General features: G+C 59.7%; 1 protein-coding gene across 2 annotated transcripts in view; it reads left to right on the forward strand.

The window, feature by feature from the left end:
• The first annotated feature begins 5,479 nt into the window (after positions 1-5,479).
• Positions 5,480-20,166, forward strand: part of CDH5 (cadherin 5) — a 33,636-nt gene continuing 18,949 nt past the window's right edge. Inside the window, exons 1-2 of one of the 2 annotated variants that reach the window (XM_062177276.1) lie at positions 5,480-5,554; positions 14,925-15,150. In XM_062177276.1, the coding sequence (XP_062033260.1) occupies positions 14,944-15,150 (207 nt within the window). In that variant the 5' untranslated portion in view covers positions 5,480-5,554; positions 14,925-14,943. Of the gene's footprint in view, positions 5,555-11,816; positions 11,898-14,924; positions 15,151-20,166 lie in introns of those variants that run through there. The other variant, XM_062177277.1, reaches the window with a different exon arrangement.

Below are 20,166 nucleotides of genomic sequence, written 5' to 3' on the forward strand. Positions count from 1 at the left end.
TGAGCCTGCTCCAGGGTCGGCCAGATCCTCGGTGGAGGAAGGGTTGTGACCCATCGCCCTGAGCCCCAGGGGCCCCCCTCGCCAGGACATCTGGGAAAGGTCTCCCGCCTGCCGGCTGCCTGCGGATACGGCATTGTTCTCCAGCCCCGCCGGGTAGGTCCTTCCTGCCCCAGGCGCCTCGTCCACACCAGCTCCACAGCCCTGGTTCTCCCACAGCCCAGGCAGCCCAGGCCAGAGAGGGCACTTCTAAGACCCCGGGCTCCTTGGACCCTTGGGTGCGCCTTGTCCGAGCTCCTTGGTGTGCCTTCGCCACCTGCCCTCCCCCCCGCCCCCACACCCATGCATGCTGCCCCAGCGGCTCCCTGCTGCCCCTATGGAAGCCTTCTCCTTCCCAAACAGCCCTGTGTGTCTTTGACCTTGACCATCCCATGCTGCGTGCTTGCTGTGTCCACTGTGTCTGAGCAGCTTGTGGACCCCAGGCCACCTCCTCTCTGAGCACCCCCAGCACACACTGTGTCACCAATCTGTGGCTCTCGCTGAGTCCTACCAGGGTGGAGGGCACAGCAAAGGCAGGACCTGGCCTGGGTTAGCTCCCTGTCAGCCCCAGCCCAGGACTAGACACAGCCTGGAGGTCATTCAGTGCATTTCTTTTTGATAAAGGAGATAAAATATTGATAAGCAGCAACGGTTCTCTAGGATGAGCGTAAAACTGGACACAGGAAGAGGAGGCTTGGAATCCTGGCCCTGCTACTCTGCTGTGTGACCTGGGGCAAGTTACTCAGCCTCTCTGAGCCTCCGTGCCCTCATCAGGAAATGGGACCGAGAATGGAACTAACAGGGTGCAGGAGAGTGTGACGGAAGCTTCTCCTCGGGCGAGATCGGTGGAGAGCGCAGATCTGGAAAGGCTGGGGGGGGTGGGGGCAGCCCAGGAGGCCAGGGCTCCAGCCAGAGCAGAGGCTCCGAGGCTGGAAGCTGGAGCAGCTCAGCCTATAATTCTGGATCTAGAATGTTCCCCAAGGCTCAGCAGACTCCTGAGCCTGCTAGGAACGGGGCAGTGCCACTCCTGACTTGAAATGGGCAGCAGCGTCCCCCACTCAAGGTCGCCGCAGAGTGCCAGGGTAATGTCCAGAGCCCGGCACGGGGATGGCAGGGCTGTGGCTCTCCTCAACCCCACTCAGAGCTCATCAAGGGACAGCCTCTTGTCGTTCCCCAGCTCCCCACCCTGGCCAGGCACAGAGCTGGGCACCCAGCAGCGCTGGGATGCATGGATTCGAGCCCCCATGGAAGCCTTAGGCCAAGCACCCAGTGTGCACCAGAACATTCTACGGAGCACAGACCAACCCCGCCCCTGCCTCGTGTCTGCCTCAACGTGGCAGTGGGCCATCCACTCACTTGTTGGCTCACGCACTCATTCACTCTAAAGGAGGCTCTTCTCTGCCGCCCCACGGCCCCCCCGAGGTCAGAGCTGGCCGCCCCAAAGCGAGCCCAGCTCAGTCCCTGCTCTGAGGAGCTCTGAGCAGGGCCTGCAGCTCCCATCACAAGATCTCTGTGCCTTGTGGAATGAACAGCTGCAGGCAAGACCCCTGCCCTGCCCCTCCTCCCCGCTCTTCCTCTTTCTCACCCCTACAGAATGCCCTAGGCTGACTCCAACCCATTTTCCCAGGTGTGTCCACCCCTGTCCACTGCGCAGCTGGCTGAGCCGAAGGTCCATCCTCTGTCGACAGCTGCGCAGCCTGACTCACAAGACCTGGCCATCAGGCCTTTGCTTCCTGGTACCTTCTCCCAGCGCAGGCAAGAGCCCTGCAGGCAGCGGAGGAACCCGAGCCAGGAACCAAGACTCCGCCTCCAGCACGCAGCTTCCTCACACAGCCACAGGTGCGGCCACCACTGGAGCAAGCAGACAAGCAGCGGACAGCATCCACAGCGTCCCAGCTGTGTGGGCTCCGGCCGCAGGAGACCTCGCGCTATTCCTCACCCAGTTCTGCTCCGGTGTTGAACGCGTAGGGCCGGGCATTTGGCCTGCAGGCTGAGACGCCCACTGCTGGCTCTGGACTCCGGCTTTCCGCCCAGGCGGACCGTGCGGGCGGGCAGGAGAGGTGGCTCAAGGGGGAGGGCTGCTGCCCCCCAGGTGGGAGACCCGGATTGAGATCCACATCGCCCAGCACTGGCCGCTGTGAGTATTTGGGACAGGGTGCAGGAGTGAACCAGCAGATAGGAAAGCTATCTCTTCTCTCTCCCTCTCCCTCTCTCTCTCCCTCTCCCTCTCCCTCTCCCTCTCCCTCTCCCTCTCCCTCTCCCTCTCCCTCTCCCTCTCCCTCTCCCTCTCCCTCTCCTCCGTCTCAGTCTCTCTCTCTGTCTATCAAATAAATAAATAAATTTTAAAAAGTAAGTATGAACATCTGGTCCTCCACCCACACCAGATAAAAGCCGTAAAGAAGAAAGAGAGAAGATGGCAGTGATGCTGGCCACGCAGGAAGCGGCCCCTGACTTCCAGGCAGGACCAGGCCCCGGACGGCGAGGCGAGGGCAGAAGCAGGTGAGTGCGGGGCGCGGCCGGGGAGCCCTGCTGTCTGCTGCGCACTTTGGATTCAGAGCGCAGGTGCAGACCCCAATGCCCCGCGCAACCCCAGGGGAAGCCGCAGGACTGGCTACAGGGCATACAGTCTAAAGTGCTTGCAGGGGGAGCGAGCACCAGGAACCAACCCAACCAGCACGCGGAGGAGATGCCCTGGGGAGAGGAGAGGAGGGGGACAGCAGAGGAGAGGGGAGTGGGCTTGAAGAGATAAGAAGGAGAGGAGGAAGCTGATGGGGCCCTGCCAGTGGAGGGAGCAGGAGAGAACCCAGCAGGTGAAGTGGCATCCACAAAGTCCCCTGCTAAAGCCACGCCCTTGGCCATCCTCAGGGGTTCCGTGCTCTGGGGAAGAAGAGGAATCTTGTTTGGTGAGCCCCTGCAGGGCACCAGGAAAGCTGGGAGAGGAAGGAGTAGCCTCTGTTTGCAATCTCTGGTTCAGAATCCGTGACCTCAGGGAGCTTGTCCCTCTGTTCAATGGGTTAACAACAGCACCACCCCCAGGGGTGTCCTGAGGGTTGAATGAGGAGCCTCCTGCTGAGCTGGGGCGCCAGGACACAGAGGCTGCACCCTGCACATGCAAGCCTGTGGGTCACACGCAAGCCTGCGGGTCTCATGCAGGTCTTGGAGTTCCCCTGCCAGCCATTCCAACTCCATGGGCCTGAGCTGGGGCCCGGGAATCTGCATTTCTTCCTTCTTTGTGGTTTCTTATCTGGTGTGGGCTGAGGGCCACTCTGGGGCCCCCCTGGGCAGATGAGCACAGAGGCTCAGAGAGTTTCTCTCCCATCAGCCCCACTCCTGGCAGGGGCTGGGTGGGCATCCCGATCAGGGTTGCACCCCCATCTCCCCCACCACCCGCCTCCATGCTTCCTCCCCCGGCTGCTAATCTGGACGCCCAGACCCTCCTGTTTCCTGCCAGTCCAGCGCTGCCTCCTTTGCTCCCGTTGGCACTTCCTGCCCTCGAGCCCTCCTGTTCCCTCCTTTGCCTGCAGAGGGATGGGAGTAGGGGCTGGGCAGAGCCGGGGCTGGGCAGAGCCGGGGTACGAGAGCCTCAGGAGCCTGGGAGTGACCCCCACCCCCGTCCCTGGGGTCCCGGGCACGTGCGTGCCTGGCTGCCGTCCCCTTGTTTACGGATGACAGGAACAGAAGTTCCTGGGATAGTCCACTTCCTCACGAGCCTAGCGCACAGAGGGAATTCGCAGATGGTGCCAGGACGTGAGCCGGAGCCTGGCAGGAAGTGATGCCCAAGCCGGCACGTCCCAGTGGGCACATAGACCAAGGGGGTGGGCACCGGGGGGACAGACAGAGCGCTGGCCTGGCCTGGCTCCCGCGGGGCAGGAGAGGGCAGAGTTAATCCTGCTGCAGAAGGAATCCTGGGGGTGTTGCTTATGCACTCTGCAAACACTGAGTGAGTGCGGGACAGCTGCGAGCCCCGCCCCCAGGACAGTCCGCCCAGCGGGTGCCAGTCTGTCTCCCTCTGTCTTCTGCTGATGTCTGGACATCCCATCCCGATTCTCTGCTCCATGCACCAAGTGCCTGGGGAAGGAACTCTGATCACAGGGCTCTACTCCCCGCCCCTTCTCCAGCCTGCGCCCTCGCTCTTGTCTGCGCCTTCCAGTTTGACTTACCCTGGTCCAAGTCCCCAGCCCCCAAATGCAGCCATGGAGCCGCGCCCTCCCCCCACCCCAGGCTGACCCAGCTGACCACGGCCGGCCTCCCCTGGCTTCCAGGGCCCCTTCCTTACTGGGCCCCCTCCCAACAGCCCACGGAGATCCGAGGGCTGACCCCCACCCCATCCCATGGCCCCAGGGGCTGGCAGGAAGCACTCAGCTTCCAAACGCACCCCTGCATCTCAAGGTCAACCAAGACAGAGAAATCTCCACTTCCTCCCCCTCAAAGAATCGTCCACCCTCCCCCACCTCAGCCAGGGCCTTCCTGAGCGCCCCAGCAGGGCCTCTACTTGCCCAGCTGTGTAATGGAACACTGAGGACCTCCCAACGGCTCATTCGTGGGGAGACGGAGGCAACTCTTCCAAAGGCAGAGTCTCGGGTCCTGGAACACTGCAAATGAGCGAGGCCGGGGCGGGGCCCAGCATCTGGAGTGGTCAGAAGTCCCTGGGGCTGGATGTGAGCCCCTCCCTCTCCCAGCCCCTGGGTTCTGATGGCTCACGTCCAGGTTTCGGCTTCACCACCCTTTACACCCCCCTTATACTCTTGTTCATCTCAAGGGCCCTGTGAGGGTGAGGCTGGGACTGAACCCATTTTACAGATGAGGAAACTGAGGCTCAGGGGCTACAACTGGCCCACAGTCACATCAGAAGCAGAGCCAGGTGCCCTGACTCCACTCAGTATTCTGAAACCCAGACGGTGCACAGAGGTCCAGGCTGGAAGCCACCCTCACCCCAGCCAGGGAGAAGCTGACCTGGGCCTCCAGTCCGAACCCTGCTGGTGCCCGACTCCCACTCTCAGGACCTGGTGGCACAAGGTGCTAGGGGGCCAGGCTGAGCTGGACGAGCACCTCCCAGCTGCGGAGCCTCAGCTTCCCGGCCTGTGAAATGGGGCCATGCCACCTGCCACTGGGGTTCCAAGGAGTGTTCAGTGTGAGAGTGCAGGCCCAAGGCCCCCACAGCTCAGCCACTATCCAGGGCTGGGCTCAGGGCCCCCAAGCAGGGGCCTGGAGTTGGGGCCTGAACTGAGCGCCCCAGTTGGGTCCAGGGCTAGGTCTGGGTGAGGACAGCCTGGCCCGGCCGCCCACCGCGGGGCCTGCCCTATCAGCAGCCAGCCCGGCCCTCACAAAGGAACAATAACAGGAAGCCATCCCGGGGGGAAGCGGGCCGGGGCCAGCTGGAAAACCTGAAGGGGCGGCGGCCGGCCTCCCTGGCCGCGGGTGTGGCTCTGTCGGTCAGCAGAGCTCCACAGAGCTCCAACCTCACTCAGCCCCGGACGGCAGCCTGCCTGGACCGAGACACCCTGGGCCCACGGGCGCGGTGAGTAGGGCTCACACGCCCCAGACCCCCGACCCATCAGCCCGCGCCTGAGATGGGGGGGTCCTTGGCTGCCCCTTGCCCAGCCCGACCCCCATGAGGGTCCCGGGGAAGTGACTCCCCCAGGGCAGACGGGGTCTCTTCCTGGCTCAGGGCAGGGCTGGGTGAGGAGCAGCGAGTGGTGGGGCCACTGTCAGGCATCTCTGGGATGAGGGGGGCTGGCGGGCTTGCCAACCCCCAGCGGGCTCAGCAGCCCAGCATGCCAGGGACCCAATCTCCATCAAGGCCACAAAGAGGACAAGGCCCTGCGGAGCTGCCCAGCCTGATGGGACAAGGCCTGGCCCCTGGGCCTCGGCTTACCCCATGCTCTTTCCACTCCAGGAGACGGGGGTCTGACCAAGATTTCATCCACCTCATACCCACAGCCCCTCCCCACGGAGGTGTGTTGGGATTGGGGCTGAGCTTCAGTGCCCCCCTACTTTCAGGGTAAGCAAACTGAGGCTTGGCTCTGTGCACTTGGGCTCTGCCCCGGCCCTGGGAACCAGCTGTGAGCTGGGGGAGTCTCATGGCTCAGGGAAGCCCCTAAGCTTCGAAGGTGGGAGGTCGGGGCGAGAGCCCGGCTTGGAGACAGCGGCTCTGGGTGTGTGACCTCGGGAAAGTCACCTGCAGTCTCCAGACCTCAGTTAGCCTGTCTGAACAATGGGAGCAGCCCTGTGGCCATGTGTCCTGTCTGGAGGCGACGCATGCCATGCCGATGGCTCGCGGACAGTGGGGGGCCTGTTTACTGTCAGCAGCCCTGTGACACATGTTCGTTGTGTCTTCCTGTCTCAGCGGGGGGCTGGCAAGGTCACGTGAAAGCTGGAGTGGGGATTCGAACCAGGACCTGGTGCCCCCCAAGCCCAAGCTCTGTCTGTGCTTCAGGTTTGTCGTCTGCAGAACAAGGGAACCCGTCCCCCTCCAGTGGTCCCATGAGGTCATGCGCATGCCTGGTGCCGCGGAGAGCGGAAGGAGTGCTGCCCAAAAGCTGGCCGTGGCCGTGAAAGTTGGAAAGATTTTGACTTCTTGGCAGCAGGTGCCAAGAACAGGGCACCGTGGGGACGGAGGTTCCTTAGAGCAGGGGGGGGGGGGGTAGAGCGGTGCTGCTTCAGGTCCATGCGCCCTGGCTCATCTTCGGGGGGCGGGGGGCAAGGGACTCTGCCCTGGAGCTCCTGAGCCCCCAGGTGAGCCTGCTAATCCCAGCTGATTGTGCTGGGGTAGGGGAGCTGCCTGCTGGTCTGGAAGGGGTTAAGCTGCCCACCCAGCCGACTCAGCCTGAGCCATTGTGCAGCTAAACAAGGGCCGGACATGAGGGCAGGAAGCCAGAGAGGGCCACGCTGTGTTCTCCCAAAGCTGGATGACTCAGTCCACTGCTGCCTCCAGGACAGCCCGGGCACTCCATGGCCCCTTGTCCGTGTGGGCCCATTCCCACCACCTCCATCAGCCCTCTGCCCTCCCTCGCCGGCCAGTCACTATGGCAACAATTCCCATTTGACAGATGGGACCACTGAGTTGACTGGGAGAGGCTGGGTGGCAAGTGCAGCAGGAGGCAGGACACGAGGGAGGCCGGCCCCTCCCAGACCCTGCTGCTCTCGGTTCAGGGCACAGACGTGTCACAGGACAAGCCTGGAGCCCGGCGATTCTGCAGAAGGGGAGGCTCAGTGTCTAAACTCAGGCTGGAGAGACCTTGGAAAGGCCATCGTGACCCAGGTCCAAGCGGATGGTGGGTGGAGAAATCACAGAGGACTTCCTGGAGGAAGAGCAGGCACTCGGAATGCGGGGAGGTTTTGGGCAGCTGCTCCGCCACCTGAGCCTGGGTCTGCCCATCTCTCTAGGGAAGGGGGTGGCCTCCAAACCCACCCAGGGACCTCCAGGTCGTCCGCCTTGGGCTGTAGTGTAAGGTTCAGATCCTGACAGGCGCAGATACTGGCAGAAGGAGGGAGCAGGGCTCAGGGCAGGCCAGGCAGGCGGTGAATGAGATTTCCTTCTGGAGAGGAGCAGGGGGAGCAGGAGGCGGGGCCCAGGGTGGAGCCAGGAAATGAGGTCTGGCAGGAGTCGGTCACTGGGCTGGTGGGGGTGGGGACACAGATGGGGATCAAACATAAGCCCATTCACTGAGCACCTCTGGTCCACTGGGCTTCGCACCCATGACCTCGGACAGGGAGCTGAGGCAGAGACAGGGAGGCCCACGGAGCTCAGGGGCAGCCAGGCAGGTTCCCACAGGCAGGTGCGTGGGGCTCCCTCTGTTGCCCCCAGTGCCTCGCAGGCCTGAGCCACCCAGGGCCAAAGGAAGTCCAGAGGAGGCTGGAGATCCTCTGTGGGGCAGGTGTTCTCTCCCTGAAGCTGGGAGCTGTCCCCTTAGGAGGCCAGGACTTAGGTGAGACAACTGGGCACCCAGAGACCCCAGCACAAAATTGTTTCAAATCACAAACTAGATCTAGCAAATTGGCAATCTCCAAATCAATGACTGTAGTGAGGATTCAGGCACTGGTTCAAGCTCAGTGGGAATGGACACTGTGGTTGATTGGTGATGTCTGCCACAGGTGTAAGCTCAGTAGGAATGGACACTGTGGTTGATTGGTGATGTCTGCCACAGGTGTAAGCTCAGTAGGAATGGACACTGTGGTTGATTGGTGATGTCTGTCATAGAGGTAGGAGAGTGGCAACCTGTGAGTTGTGTTTGACAGCCCTCCCTGAAGAGGAACCTGTGTGTGTAGCTCATTGAAGACCCTTAAGGGAAAATCTCATCCCAGAGAAAACCCTAATGGTGGTGTGTCTGACATGTGACAGGCTTGGAAGAGGTGCTGTATGGGGCCAGGGAGAGTTCTTCAAACAACAATGACAATTGCATCTACTGGGCTCCCTCTGGCTGGGTGTGCTGTGCAAATACGCAGATTTTAATCCTATGCGTAGGAAGGGAACCAATGGCGAGATTGGACCTGGAGATGGGGCAGGCTGACGGTCAGGCACGGGGACTTGGACACCACATAGAAGTAGAGTTTTCACACAGGGAGCACAGCAAGGAAGCACATTCCAGGCACAGGGAACAGCCTGTGTCAAAAGCCTGCTGGTGAGAGGAAGAGTGCTAGACATTCCAGAAACTTCTAGCTCTCCTCCTGGGGGAGGGCCGGGAGGGGGTGGGGAGGAGAGCAGTAGGGATGGGCAGGGACTCACTGTCCCAGACCTCGAAGGCCGGGTCAGGAGCTGGACTTGACCCTGCAGGAGTGCAGGCCACAGAGAAGTGGTCAGCAGGGCCGGCTGGGAGGGAGTGCAGGCGAGGGGGGCTGGTAGCAGGAGTCTGGACCCCACAGAGCCACAGACCAGGGCCTCACCCCTCGTCCTCCCTGTACCGGCCTCTGCTGGATGCTGGGACTCAAACAGACAATGTAGGAGTCTTTGGAGGACCACAGAGCCCCACCCCATCCCAGACTGAGACCCAGGGCGTGGGGGGTTGGGGGGGAGAGTGGAGAGCTTCCCAGGGGCCACACGTGCTCTGGGCCGTCTCCTCCCACAGCCCTGCCCTCATCCCTGACCCCGGCCCCTGGGCTGGAGTCCAGAGCCTGCGGGAGGCCGGGCAGAGAGGCCTCCCTCACGGGTCTCCCTGGAGCAGGCTAGGCTGCCGGAGCATCCTGGCTGCAGGCTGCAGGCTGTGTGCCGGGCGGCGGGAGCAGAGGGGAGTGGAGGGGAGTGGAGGGGAGCTGGCGCGAGCAGCTGCCTGGGGGCGGGAGTCTGTGCTGGTGTGGACACCTTACAGGGTATGGACTGACGACTTCCTGGCTGTGCCTCAACCTGGAGTCTTCCTCTCCCAGCCCCAGGACCTCCAGCCCATTCAATACCCCCCCCCCCCCGCCCCGGGCCCTGGAGTCCAAGGCTTCAGTAGGACTCAGGTCGGGGGAGGGTCAGGGATCCCCCGGACGGTCAAGGGCAGGACCAACCCAAGGGGCTCCCTACTGAGTCCTGACTTCCTGAGCTCTATTTAGCGGGACCCCAAGAGGAGCAGCGCCAGCCCCACCCCTCCTTCCTCCTCCGCCCGCTGTCATGTTCCTCTCCCACGTGTGGACCCCATCACTGAGACAGCACAGAGCTGAGTCCACCTCACAGCCCCTTGGAGGCCAAACCCCAGCGCAGAGAAAACCATGTCCCTGCTCACCATTGTGCGCCGAATGGACAATGGGTTTCCGGAAGCTAGCGAGGGCAGAGCTAGGAGCTGCCCCACTGGAGCCATCAGCATGGAGAGCTACAGCACAGCGAGGTCTGTGGGCCAGGGCAGAGGAGCAGGGCACAGGCACCCACTTCTCTCCTCCCAAACACAACGAGAAGCCAGGACCGGGGCGGGGAGGGAGGAGTCCCCTGACACAGCAGAGGTGGGTGGGGGCAAGGAGTAGACCTGGCAGGGTGGGGAGAGTCACCCTCAGAGATGGAGTGTTCAGGAAGAGGACCCCTGAGCAGACCCCCGAATAGGGCAGACAGGGAGTGGCGGGGCATCGCACCTGCTGGTTTCATTGGCAGCTGCTGTTTGGTGGCCATGTTGTCAGTGCATGTACCCCCCAATCCAAAATGCTTGGGACCAGAAGTGTTTTAAATTTCCTGCTTTTCTGAATGTGGACGTATTTGCATGGACGTTGTCAGCTGAGCATGAGTAATTTGAAAATCTGAAATGCTCCCAGACCCCAAATCCTGCAGGTGTCAAGTCACAGCTCTCAGAGTTTTGGATCTGGGGACAAGAAATGTCCAATCTATTTGACTCAGGTTTGAAAACAGCCCTAAGGGATCACACTGCCATACCCATTGTAGAGATGGGGACAGTGGGATACAGAGAGGGGAAGCATCTGGTCCACAGCAGCACAGCTGAGATTCCTTTACGCCCAAGAGCCTGCCGTCAGAGCTGACACCCAAAGGGTGACGCCATGTGAGCCCAAAGAGGCAAGAGCCGTGTGTGGGCCGTAGCTGGGCCATGGGGGGCAAGGGAGATGCATCAGGGGGAAGAGGATGAGAAGTGACGGCGAAGGGGAAGTGGCTGCAGGTCCGTCTCCACCGTGGCGCCTGGGGTCAGTGCCGTGGGCAGAGTTGCCGTCGCCATGCAGACACTGGGGGGCCCTCACCCAGTCTCTCCACCACCCTGGCTCCTCTTCGTGCACCCTGTCCTGAAGCTCACGTCTACGAGAACCAGGGGACTCCGCTTGGTTCCTCAAATAGGGGGTACCTCGAACAACTCGTGCAGCGTGCTATTGAAGACAGGCGTGCCTTGAGCAGAAAGGTTTTAAGTACACGCAGAGTCGTGTGTGCTACGCGTTCTTCGAGAACTTCCCAAAGACCCTCTTGGGCGGCTGGCGACCTCAGGGCCTTGGCTCCCAGCAGTGTTTCTCCCGGGAGCTCCGAGTGACAGGCACACAGGAGGCCCGCCCCGGCGCCTGCTGGTGTCCATGGCTCCAAGTCCCCGAACCTCCCTCATCACCACCCTCCTTCCGCTGTGTTTGTTTTCCTGTTGTTCCCCAGGGCCAGGCCTGTCTGTCGCACTCACCGCTGCCTAGTGTGGAGTCCGGCATACAGTAGGCACTCAATGCCTGTCGGCCGCGTGCTTGGGCTCTCAACTTTTCCTGCCCAGAGGCCCGAGGACCCCCTACCCCGGGTTCTGCTCCTCGATTTCACTTCCACTTGTCTTCACTTCTTCACTTCCGATTCACATCTGGCTGGGTAGAGGCAGAAGGAGGATCTGTGAAGTTCCCTTTGGGGGAAGAAGGAAATGAGCCCCAGGGCCTGGGCCCAGCTGGGCTGGGGCAGAGGTCATGGCTGCTGCTTCCCCCACTCAGGCTTCCTGGTGGGGCTCCCAGCTTCCCCCCCCCCCCCGCCCCCAAGCCTCCTGTCATCGCCTTCCTCTTTCCCAGAGCATCCCACCCCCATGGCACCCATCTCCTCTTTTGTGACTGAGGACCCCTATGTTGCCCCCTAGCACGCAGCACCTGCATTCTGCACCCCCACTCCAGCCCCGGGGTGTTTGCTTCCTCCTGGGCTGGGGGCAGGGGACTTGGATGCTAAGGTCAGCAGGCCCCGAGGTCAGCTGGCCCCAAGCAGACACCCTAGGCCCTCATCGAGGCCAACCTGGCGCCAGCAACTCAGAAAATGCTAGCAGGGTTTCAAAACCTCCTGCCATCTGCAGAGTCCGCCTCCACCTCTGGGTGGAGCAAGGGAAGCCGTGGAGGAGGCCATCCCACCCAGCACCCACGGGGTCCACGCCTGTCTCTGGGCATGAGCCCCAGCTCCTGCTCCCACCACCCGCCTGCTTCCCCTACGCCATCCCAGGAGTTTGCAGGTCAGTGATACAGGGATCCAGGGTGGAGGGACAGCTGAGGTCGGGGCTGAGAGGGCTCAGTGAAGGCCAAGGCCAAGGACTCCACCTACTCTGGGACAGTGGGGGAGATCTCTGGTCCTGGCATTCAAGATGAAGCCAGGTCTTGATCTCTGGGTGAACCATGCCCCTGGCCCACAGGGCTGCCTTCAAGAGTGTACAACCTGGGGCTGGCGCCAAGGCTCACTTGGCTAATCCTCCACCTGCAGCGCCGGCATCCCATATGGACACCGGATTCTAGTCCCGGCTGCTCCTCTTCCAGTCCAGCTCTCTGCTGTGGCCCCGGAAGGCAGTGGAGGATGGCCCAGGTGCTTGGGCCCTGCACCCGCATGGGAGACCAGGAGGAAGCACCTGGCTCCTGGCTTCGGATCGGCACAGCGCCGGCCGTAGCAGCCATTTGAGGGGTGAACCAACGAAGGAAGACCTTTCTCTCTGTCTCTCTCTCTCGATCACTGTCTAATTCTACCTGTCAAATAAGTAAAAAAAAAAAAAAAAAAAAAAAAAGAGTGTACAACCTGCACAACCTCCCAGGGCCTGCACTTAAAAGGTCTCTAAACTTGGTTTAATGCTTGTCCATCTCCGTCTTGAAATCCCCTTCTTTAACACTGACATCGCCGGGGTGTGATACTTTCAAAAACCTTCCTTTTGGCTCAGCATGAAGATCCCGTGTTTTCCTGCTTCTAGTAGGATTTTGTCTTGGAGTTTAACGTGAGTCTGCATAAAGTTTTACAATTTAGTAAGCCTGGATTTCAAGTCATTTAAGATGGAAATGTGAATCTTACTTCAGAAAATTAATTCTCTTCCTCTGTGACATCAAACTCTTCATCTTCATCCTCTCCTCTGCCCGGGGCCCCTCCCTCGGTCAGCAGGGGACACTTGTCGTGCCCCAGCCCACACACAGCCGACCGCCATCACTGAAGGGGCGACCTTGGATTTGTGTTCCAGAAACACCCCAGGGAGACGAGCCCTCTGATGCACACAGAGAACTTCCGGAAAACTCGAAATCTTTGTCCTCCGCGTTCGGTTGTGTGTTGTGGCAGGCTGCGGTGGCTTCGCCAGGAAACAATACCTTTCTTGTTGTAAATTCTGCCAGTGTGGTCTTCCTGCTTTTCAAAACTGTCCGTTGCTTCTCACTGATGATGAGCCGTCGGGGCGGCGTCTAGCGCAGCTCTCGGGGACTCGGCTTCTGCCTGCGAAATCCCTGTCGGTCCCACGGTGTCCCCAGCAGGTGCTTTCTGCCTGAGCTGACCCCTCAGCGCCCTGGCTCCTCGGTGTCCACCTTTCCCATTTCGTTTCTGTCCAACTCTTTGGGTTTGCTGTCTTCAGCTTGCCGATACCCCTGAAGCTGGGCAAACTCATCAGCCAAGTTGTTCAGGCCCTGCTTTCTCCTGGGGGCCTCAGTGGGGGCCAACGCATTGATTTCTTGCGCCGGGGAGGGGCAGCGGTGTCCCACAGAGGTTGTGGGAGGGCTACTCCCCACACTAGAACAGAGACATGCCCTCCACGTGAGTGACAGTGTCTTGCCGTTGTCTGGTTTGGACGCCCTGACTTCCCAGGCTGGGCCCCCACATCCTGTGTCATTCCCAGCTTGGGGCGCTGGGCAGAGCCCCAGCGACAGGGCACCCAAGCCCAGGCACCAGATGCAGGAGCCCGAGAGGCCCCAGGTGTCTCTGGTTCTTAACTCTGGGATCAAAGGCCCCACAATTCCATTGTGCACTGGACCTGCCAATTATGATGGGGGCTGAAAAGACAGGTTTATTTGGTACAAACATTTTTGAAATGGGTGCATGCTTTTCCATAATATGGACTTCCCATAAGTCTTGGAGGACCCATGTCTGACCCCACCCCCACCCCTACCCGCAGAGCCTAAGATGGCCATCGCCCGTGGGTTCCAGGGTGAGGGCGTGGCCCTCTAAGTCAGCACATTTTGGGCTTCCTCAGAGCTTTCTAAGGCAGAACAGCTAAAGGGGCCACCAGGCTGGCCCAGAGCGCAAGAGGGGCTTGCTTGTCCCCGGAAGCCCTTAAAGCCCACCCCGCAGCAGCCGCTGGACCAGGGAAGCGAGAGGAAGGAGCTGCAACTCGGAAGGCGATAGGCTGGCTCCAGTTCCTGGCTCCACTGCTGATAGGTGCGGGGAGCCCAGGAACGTGACCGAGCCTCTGCTCGGCCCACCTGTGGAGTGAGCTTGGCAATGATGCCGATCCGTGGGAGGACTGAATGGGGCAACACAGAGAGCTGGGAACAGAGTGAGGAAGCTAACAAGTGCTTGACGCAGGCTAGCCCCTGAGGGTCCATCCTCAGCCCCACAATTTTCCTCAGTGTGAACTGAACCCTCTGCACCTTGGTTTCCTTAGGCAGAGAGAGAGAGAGACAGAGAGAGAGAGAGACGGGGGGGGGGGGTGTCTTCCATCCACTGGTTCACTCCCCAAAAGGCTGCAACGGCCGGAGCTGAGCTGATCTCAAACCAGGGGCCAAGAGCTCCTTCTGGGTCTCCCATATGGGTGCAGGGGTCCAAGACTTGGGCCATCTTCTACTGCTTTCCCAGGCCACAGCAGAGAGCTGGATTGGAAGTGGAGCAGCCGGGTCTCAAATCGGCACCCATCTGGGATGCCGGCACAGCAGGCGGCGGCTTTAGCCACTGTGCCACAGCACCAGCCCCTGGTTTCCTCACCTGTAAAATGAGCTTAACCTGAGCACCCACTGCCTGGGGACTTTGGAGCTGCCCTCAGCATCAGCCATTCCCCTCCCCTCGAGCTTCCCTGCAGCGGTTCCTGGCCTCCATCCTGGCCCGCGTGGCATGTATGTAGGAAATGTTTCATGTCTGTCTTCCCCTGCCCACCCTGGGAGCTCATCAGGGGCGGGAACAGAGTCTGGTCCCGCTACTATCAGGATGAAGGTGTGAGCAGAGAGACAAGGTTCAGTTCTCCACGGAAACTGCTCGTCCCCCCGGGCAGCGGCCACCCTGCCTGACCATGCCGCTCCTCCCTCCACAGATCCGTCGCTGCTGGGAAGATGCAGCGGCCTTCGATGCTGGTCACTGCACTGGGCGCCTGCCTGGGCCTGCTGGCGGCGGTTATAGCAGTGGCAGGTGCCAACCCTAGTGAGCTGGACACCCCAAGCCTGCTGCCTGCTCACCGGCGCCAGAAGAGAGACTGGATCTGGAACCAGATGCACATTGATGAAGAGAAGAACACCTCGCTGCCCCATCACGTGGGCAAGGTAAGACACAGGCCCCAGGGCGGCCAACACCAGCAGCACCGGCCAGGAGTGAGAATGGTGACAGTGAGGGTGATGGGTGAAGACGGTGACCGAAGTTGCAGCAGCTGTGGGGGGAGGTGATGTTTCTGAAGGTGGTGGCAATCATGGTTGAGATGGTGGTGGGGGTCGTGGTGGGCAGTGACAGCAGTGGTGGTGGTGTGTTGGCAGTGATAGTGGTGTTGATGGTGGTGATGGAGGAGAAGGTGGTGGTTACAATGGTGGGTGCTGATGGGGGTGGCAATGAAATCGGTGGTGAAGGAGAAATGTTGATGGTAGTGATGATGGAAGTGATGGAGGTGATGGGGATGGAGAAGGCGGTGACGGTGATGACGGGGGTAACGGGGGTGATGGGGATGATGGAGGTGATAGAGGTGATAGAGGTGGTGATGGAGGTGATGGGGATGGAGAAGGTGGTGACGAGGGTGATGGGGGTGATGATGGAGATGATAAAGGCGATAGAGGTGGTGATGGAGGTGATGGGGATGGAGAAGGGGGTGATGGGGGTAATGGAGGTGATGATGGAGATGATGGAGGTGATGGAGGTGAGAGAGGTGATGATGGAGGTGATGGTGGGGATGCAGAAGGAGGTGGTGACGGTGATGATGAAGGTGATGGGGATGATGGAGGTGATGGTGGGGCTGGAGGTGACGGTGATGGTGCTGCTGGTGGCAGACATGATGGTAGTGAGCACTGATTCATTTTCTCCCAGTCCCTGGTCTGTGGACTAAGTATCACTGGCAGAGAGCTACTCTGGGCCTGGCCTGTGGGTTCAGGGCTCAGGGCGGAACCCTTAAGTGCTGCCATGTAAGGGATCGGGAAAGGCTCAAAAAGCCTTCTACAAAATCATTCTGGTGACGGGGTTAATCAGCCAGGCCACGGCTGGCCAACCCTGGCCCGAGCTCCGGAGCGCCTTTCTGGCAGGCCAGCCTTCTCTGGTTCCCTGCGACCCCACACAGCTCCCCAAACTCCCCAACATCCATAATGAGGTGCCTGACCCAAGCCGGCCTTCCAGTGCGGTGCCTGCAGCTCTGAGCCTCACCTCACCCTCCTACAAAACATGCCCATCGCAAGCCCATCCTGCCAAACTGCCGCTGAGGTCAAAACCGCCCACCCCCGTCCAGAGCACTGGCCCTAGAGGCGGGGTGTCAAGCATAACGACCGGCAGAAGGCTACGTGATTTGAGAGTTTCCACCAGGCCAAAAGTTTCTGAGCACATCCCAGTCCCGCCGTGCCGGCTTCTGGGAATCTAAACATCAGCCCACAAGAAGTCTGCGTCACCGTGCTGGGTGAAGAATGGACAGATCTAGGCACTGGGCTGGGCACCGGAAAGACAACGGCAGACAAAGGTGGACATGGGCCCCCACCCTCACAGAGGTGGCTGTCCAGAGCAGGCCCCAGGCTGGCCCACTGCTTGGTTTTGTAAATGAAGTTTTATTGGAATCCCGAAGCGGTTACTCATTTACAAGTCGTCCATGACGGCTTTCATGTAAAGTGGCAACAGTGGACAGGTCTGGCAAGCGTCCTACGGCCCACAAAGCCACAAATATTCTCTGTGGGGCTCTTTTTAGGAACGGCTTGCCCACCCTCATCCAGAGGGACAGCACTGGCCAAAGAACTCCATAAACAGTGGTGATGGGGCCACTCTATAGTCACACAGCAACAGGCCAGAGAGGACCCTTGGAGGGGAGGGCCCAGTCTGGCCGCAGCACCAGGACTGCGATCCCAGCCAGAGGAAGAGGACACGACCACCCCAGGGATCTGCTCACAGCCCCAGCTGCAGCCGGCTGACCGTGCCCTTCTGGCTCCCGGAATGGCTGGGGGACATCAACCAACCAGCACGGCCACCTGGAGGGGCAGACGCTGGCCCAGGGTCCCACGGGGAGCCCTGGGCTTCTTAAGTGCCGTCACGATTGTCACAGGGAAATGTCGTCAGCCCACCTGTGTCTTTCCCGGTGGGATCAGCGTGCCCTGAGTCAGCCTCGAAGAGAATGGTTGACCCCAACGACAATCTGCAGCTGAGTCAGAGGAAAGCAGGGGCCACCGCCCTCAGGGGACCTGCCCAGGGATTACGGGCAGCGCGGAGAACGTCAGGCCTGCGTCATCTGCCAGCAGACAGCATGGGGCCAGGGGACAGAGGAGCCACAAGCAGTCCCCAGTCTGGGAAGAGATCAGGGTGCCTGGGGGAGGCAAGGATGGGCCTGCCAGGATCATCTCTGGGTTCCCAAGGCCGTGAGCCGCCCTGCTTATCAAGCCCAGAGTCTAGAGCCTTCTAGGACCCACAGAGGCAGAGGGACAACAGGAGCCAGCACTGCACAGCCTTCTGAGTCCCCAGATGTGGCTCGGCCTCACTTACAGCAGTGACAACTCGCGTCCAAACACAGTGACCTTGGAGAAGTGGAGGCACCAAAACCCACAGCTGCCCCAGCAGAGGGTCCTCCCGCCAAACCGCTGACCCGTGCTCCTCACAATGGCCAAGGTCAATCTAAAACCATGGCAATCTGGGAAACACCATAGCCAAGAGGCGCTCAGAGAGACACGATGACTAAACGGGATCTTGGAATGTTAGGTAAAAATTAAAGGACCCTGCATGACTGTGGGCCTGAATCATAACATATCAATACTGACCCATTCGGAATCCAACGCACCAGCAAGCACGTGGAGAGGCCAGCACCGGGGCCAGGGCAGCGGCGACGTGGGAATGCTGTGTGAGCACTGATCCAAAACTGTTCCCACACACTGAGACTAAGGACAATTGCAGGGAAGGAACACGACACTATAGCACGTAGGAAATCAGAAGCCGAACTCCAAAGAAACAGACAAAAGCTGACCTAACTCCCCTTCACCATCTCTGTCCTGGAGGTTCCAGTGCACACCCCCCAAGCCTTGCCCAGAGCTGAGCCTGAACGTTGGCATCCGAGCAAGTCACACAGGGCCCTGGCTGCCCCTTCCTAAGCCCCCGTGTCCCCGCAGGTTACAGAGCTGGGATGCGGCTCCTTGCCTCCTGGCTGGCTGTTCATCAGAGGTCCCGGCCACATCCTCCTGGGCCACAGCCCCTGCACACCACTGTCCTGCTCCAGGGCGTCTCCCACTGCTGGGCTGCTGCCCGCCTCCGGCCCTCTCGGCCCCCCAGAGAGGAGGGTCCCCCAGAGCGGAGGGTCCCGCATTTCCTGTCTCCACTCCCTCATCTTCCAGACTCATCTCTTTGTTTTTATTTATTTTATTTATCTGAAAGGCAGAGAATGACAGAAGCAGACATGGCCAGACAGGGAGCTTCCACCTGCTGGCTTCCTCTCCCAAAGCCCAGGAGCCCAGAGCTCACTCCAGAGCTCCCCCGTGGGTGGCAGGAGCCAAGTGCTTGAGCCGCTGCCGCTGGCTCTCGGGGAACAGATTAGCAGGAAGCTCAGCCTCTGAGGCTTCAGGCCTAGACCCGAGGGTCAGAACGAGGTCTGTGTGACCTCCGGGCCACAGCAGAGGGCCTGGCACCTTGTGGTCATCTGGTTTATATTCTTCTAATTGAATTAAAGTTTTTGGACAGTCTACCTTTCTATGAGCCTGCACTGTGTGGGCATGAAGTATCAGATTCTCTCTTCTTTTCTTATAAGATTTATTTATTTATTTATTTGAAAGCAGAGTTACAAAGAGGCAGAGGAAGAGAGGGAGAGAGAGGTCTTCCATCCACTGGTTCACTCCCCTAATGGCTGCAGTGGCCAGAGCTGGGCCCATCCAAAGCTAGGAGCCAGGAGCTTCTTCTAGGTCTCCAATGTGAGTGCAGGGACCCAAGGACTTGGACCATCTTCCTCTGCTTTCCCAGGTTCATTAGCAGGGAGCTGGATCAAAGTGGAACAGCTGGGACTTGAACCAGCGCCCATACAGGACGCTGGCACTGCAGGTGGCAGCTTTACCCACAATGCCACAGTGCCAGCCCCTCTCCCTATTTTTTTTAAAGATTTAATTGCAAGTCAGAGTTACAAAGAGAGAATAAGACAGAGAGAAGGAAAAAGAGAGAGAGAGGAAGAGAGAGAGAGAGAGAGAGAGAGAGAGATCTTCTATCACTGGTTCATTTCCCAAATGGCTGCAATGGCCAGGGCTGGACCAGGCTGAAGCCAGGAGTCAGGAGCTTCTTCTGGGCCTCCCACATGGGTAGCAGGGGCCAAAGCACTTAGGCCTTCTTCTACTGCTTTCCCAGACCATAGCAGAGAGCTAGATCAGAAGTGGAGCAGCCAGGACACAAACCAGCACCCATATGGGAGGCCGGTATCGCAGGTGGTGGCTTATAGCAAAGAAAATCAGTTTGGTGGCTTAGCAAGGATGGGAAATGTGGAGTTAAACAAAATTCTTCACTGGTTCTTTGTGCTGGGGTGGATGTTGCAAGCCCCCAAGAAGAGAACATTGCGGTATCACTCCAAACCTAAGTTGACAGGGACTCGTAGTGTGCCGACGAGTGTTTGACAAATGGCTGTCCAGGGAAGGAGGCCCCAATGTATAGCATCTGCCAGTTCCCATGGTGTAAATATTCTCACCGTGTCTGATTTCAAACTGTCAACATCAAGTGCCTGAAGACGCAGCTGGGAGAGACGGGCAGGAACACATCCTAAAGTAGCATTTATTTAGTGTCTGCAACACACAGACCTGGGAGGCGTGCACCAGCCCGACAACACAGTAAAACAACTGGGAAGCAACCGATGCGGAGTATCTGTCATCCTTGTCTTTAACATAAGTACTTGGTATCATTTAATGTTTAATGTTGGTTGTGTTTAACAACCGGTGCACAAACACGCCTGGAAATCTGAGTTGGCTCTCTCTCCAAAACCAAGCTGGTGCAAGCCAGCTCCAGCCCGCCGTGTCGGGACCCCTGTTGTGCGGGGAACAGACACTGGGCCAGCCTGTCCAGGAACTCCTTTCCGGAAGTGCGGCTTTACTCCTTTGAGCAGCTCAACGTCGAAAGCGGTATTGCCTCCTTTTTCAGAGGAGATGACT

Source organism: Lepus europaeus, chromosome 19, assembly GCF_033115175.1.
Source record: "Lepus europaeus isolate LE1 chromosome 19, mLepTim1.pri, whole genome shotgun sequence".
Classification (NCBI taxonomy): Eukaryota; Metazoa; Chordata; class Mammalia; order Lagomorpha; family Leporidae; genus Lepus; species Lepus europaeus.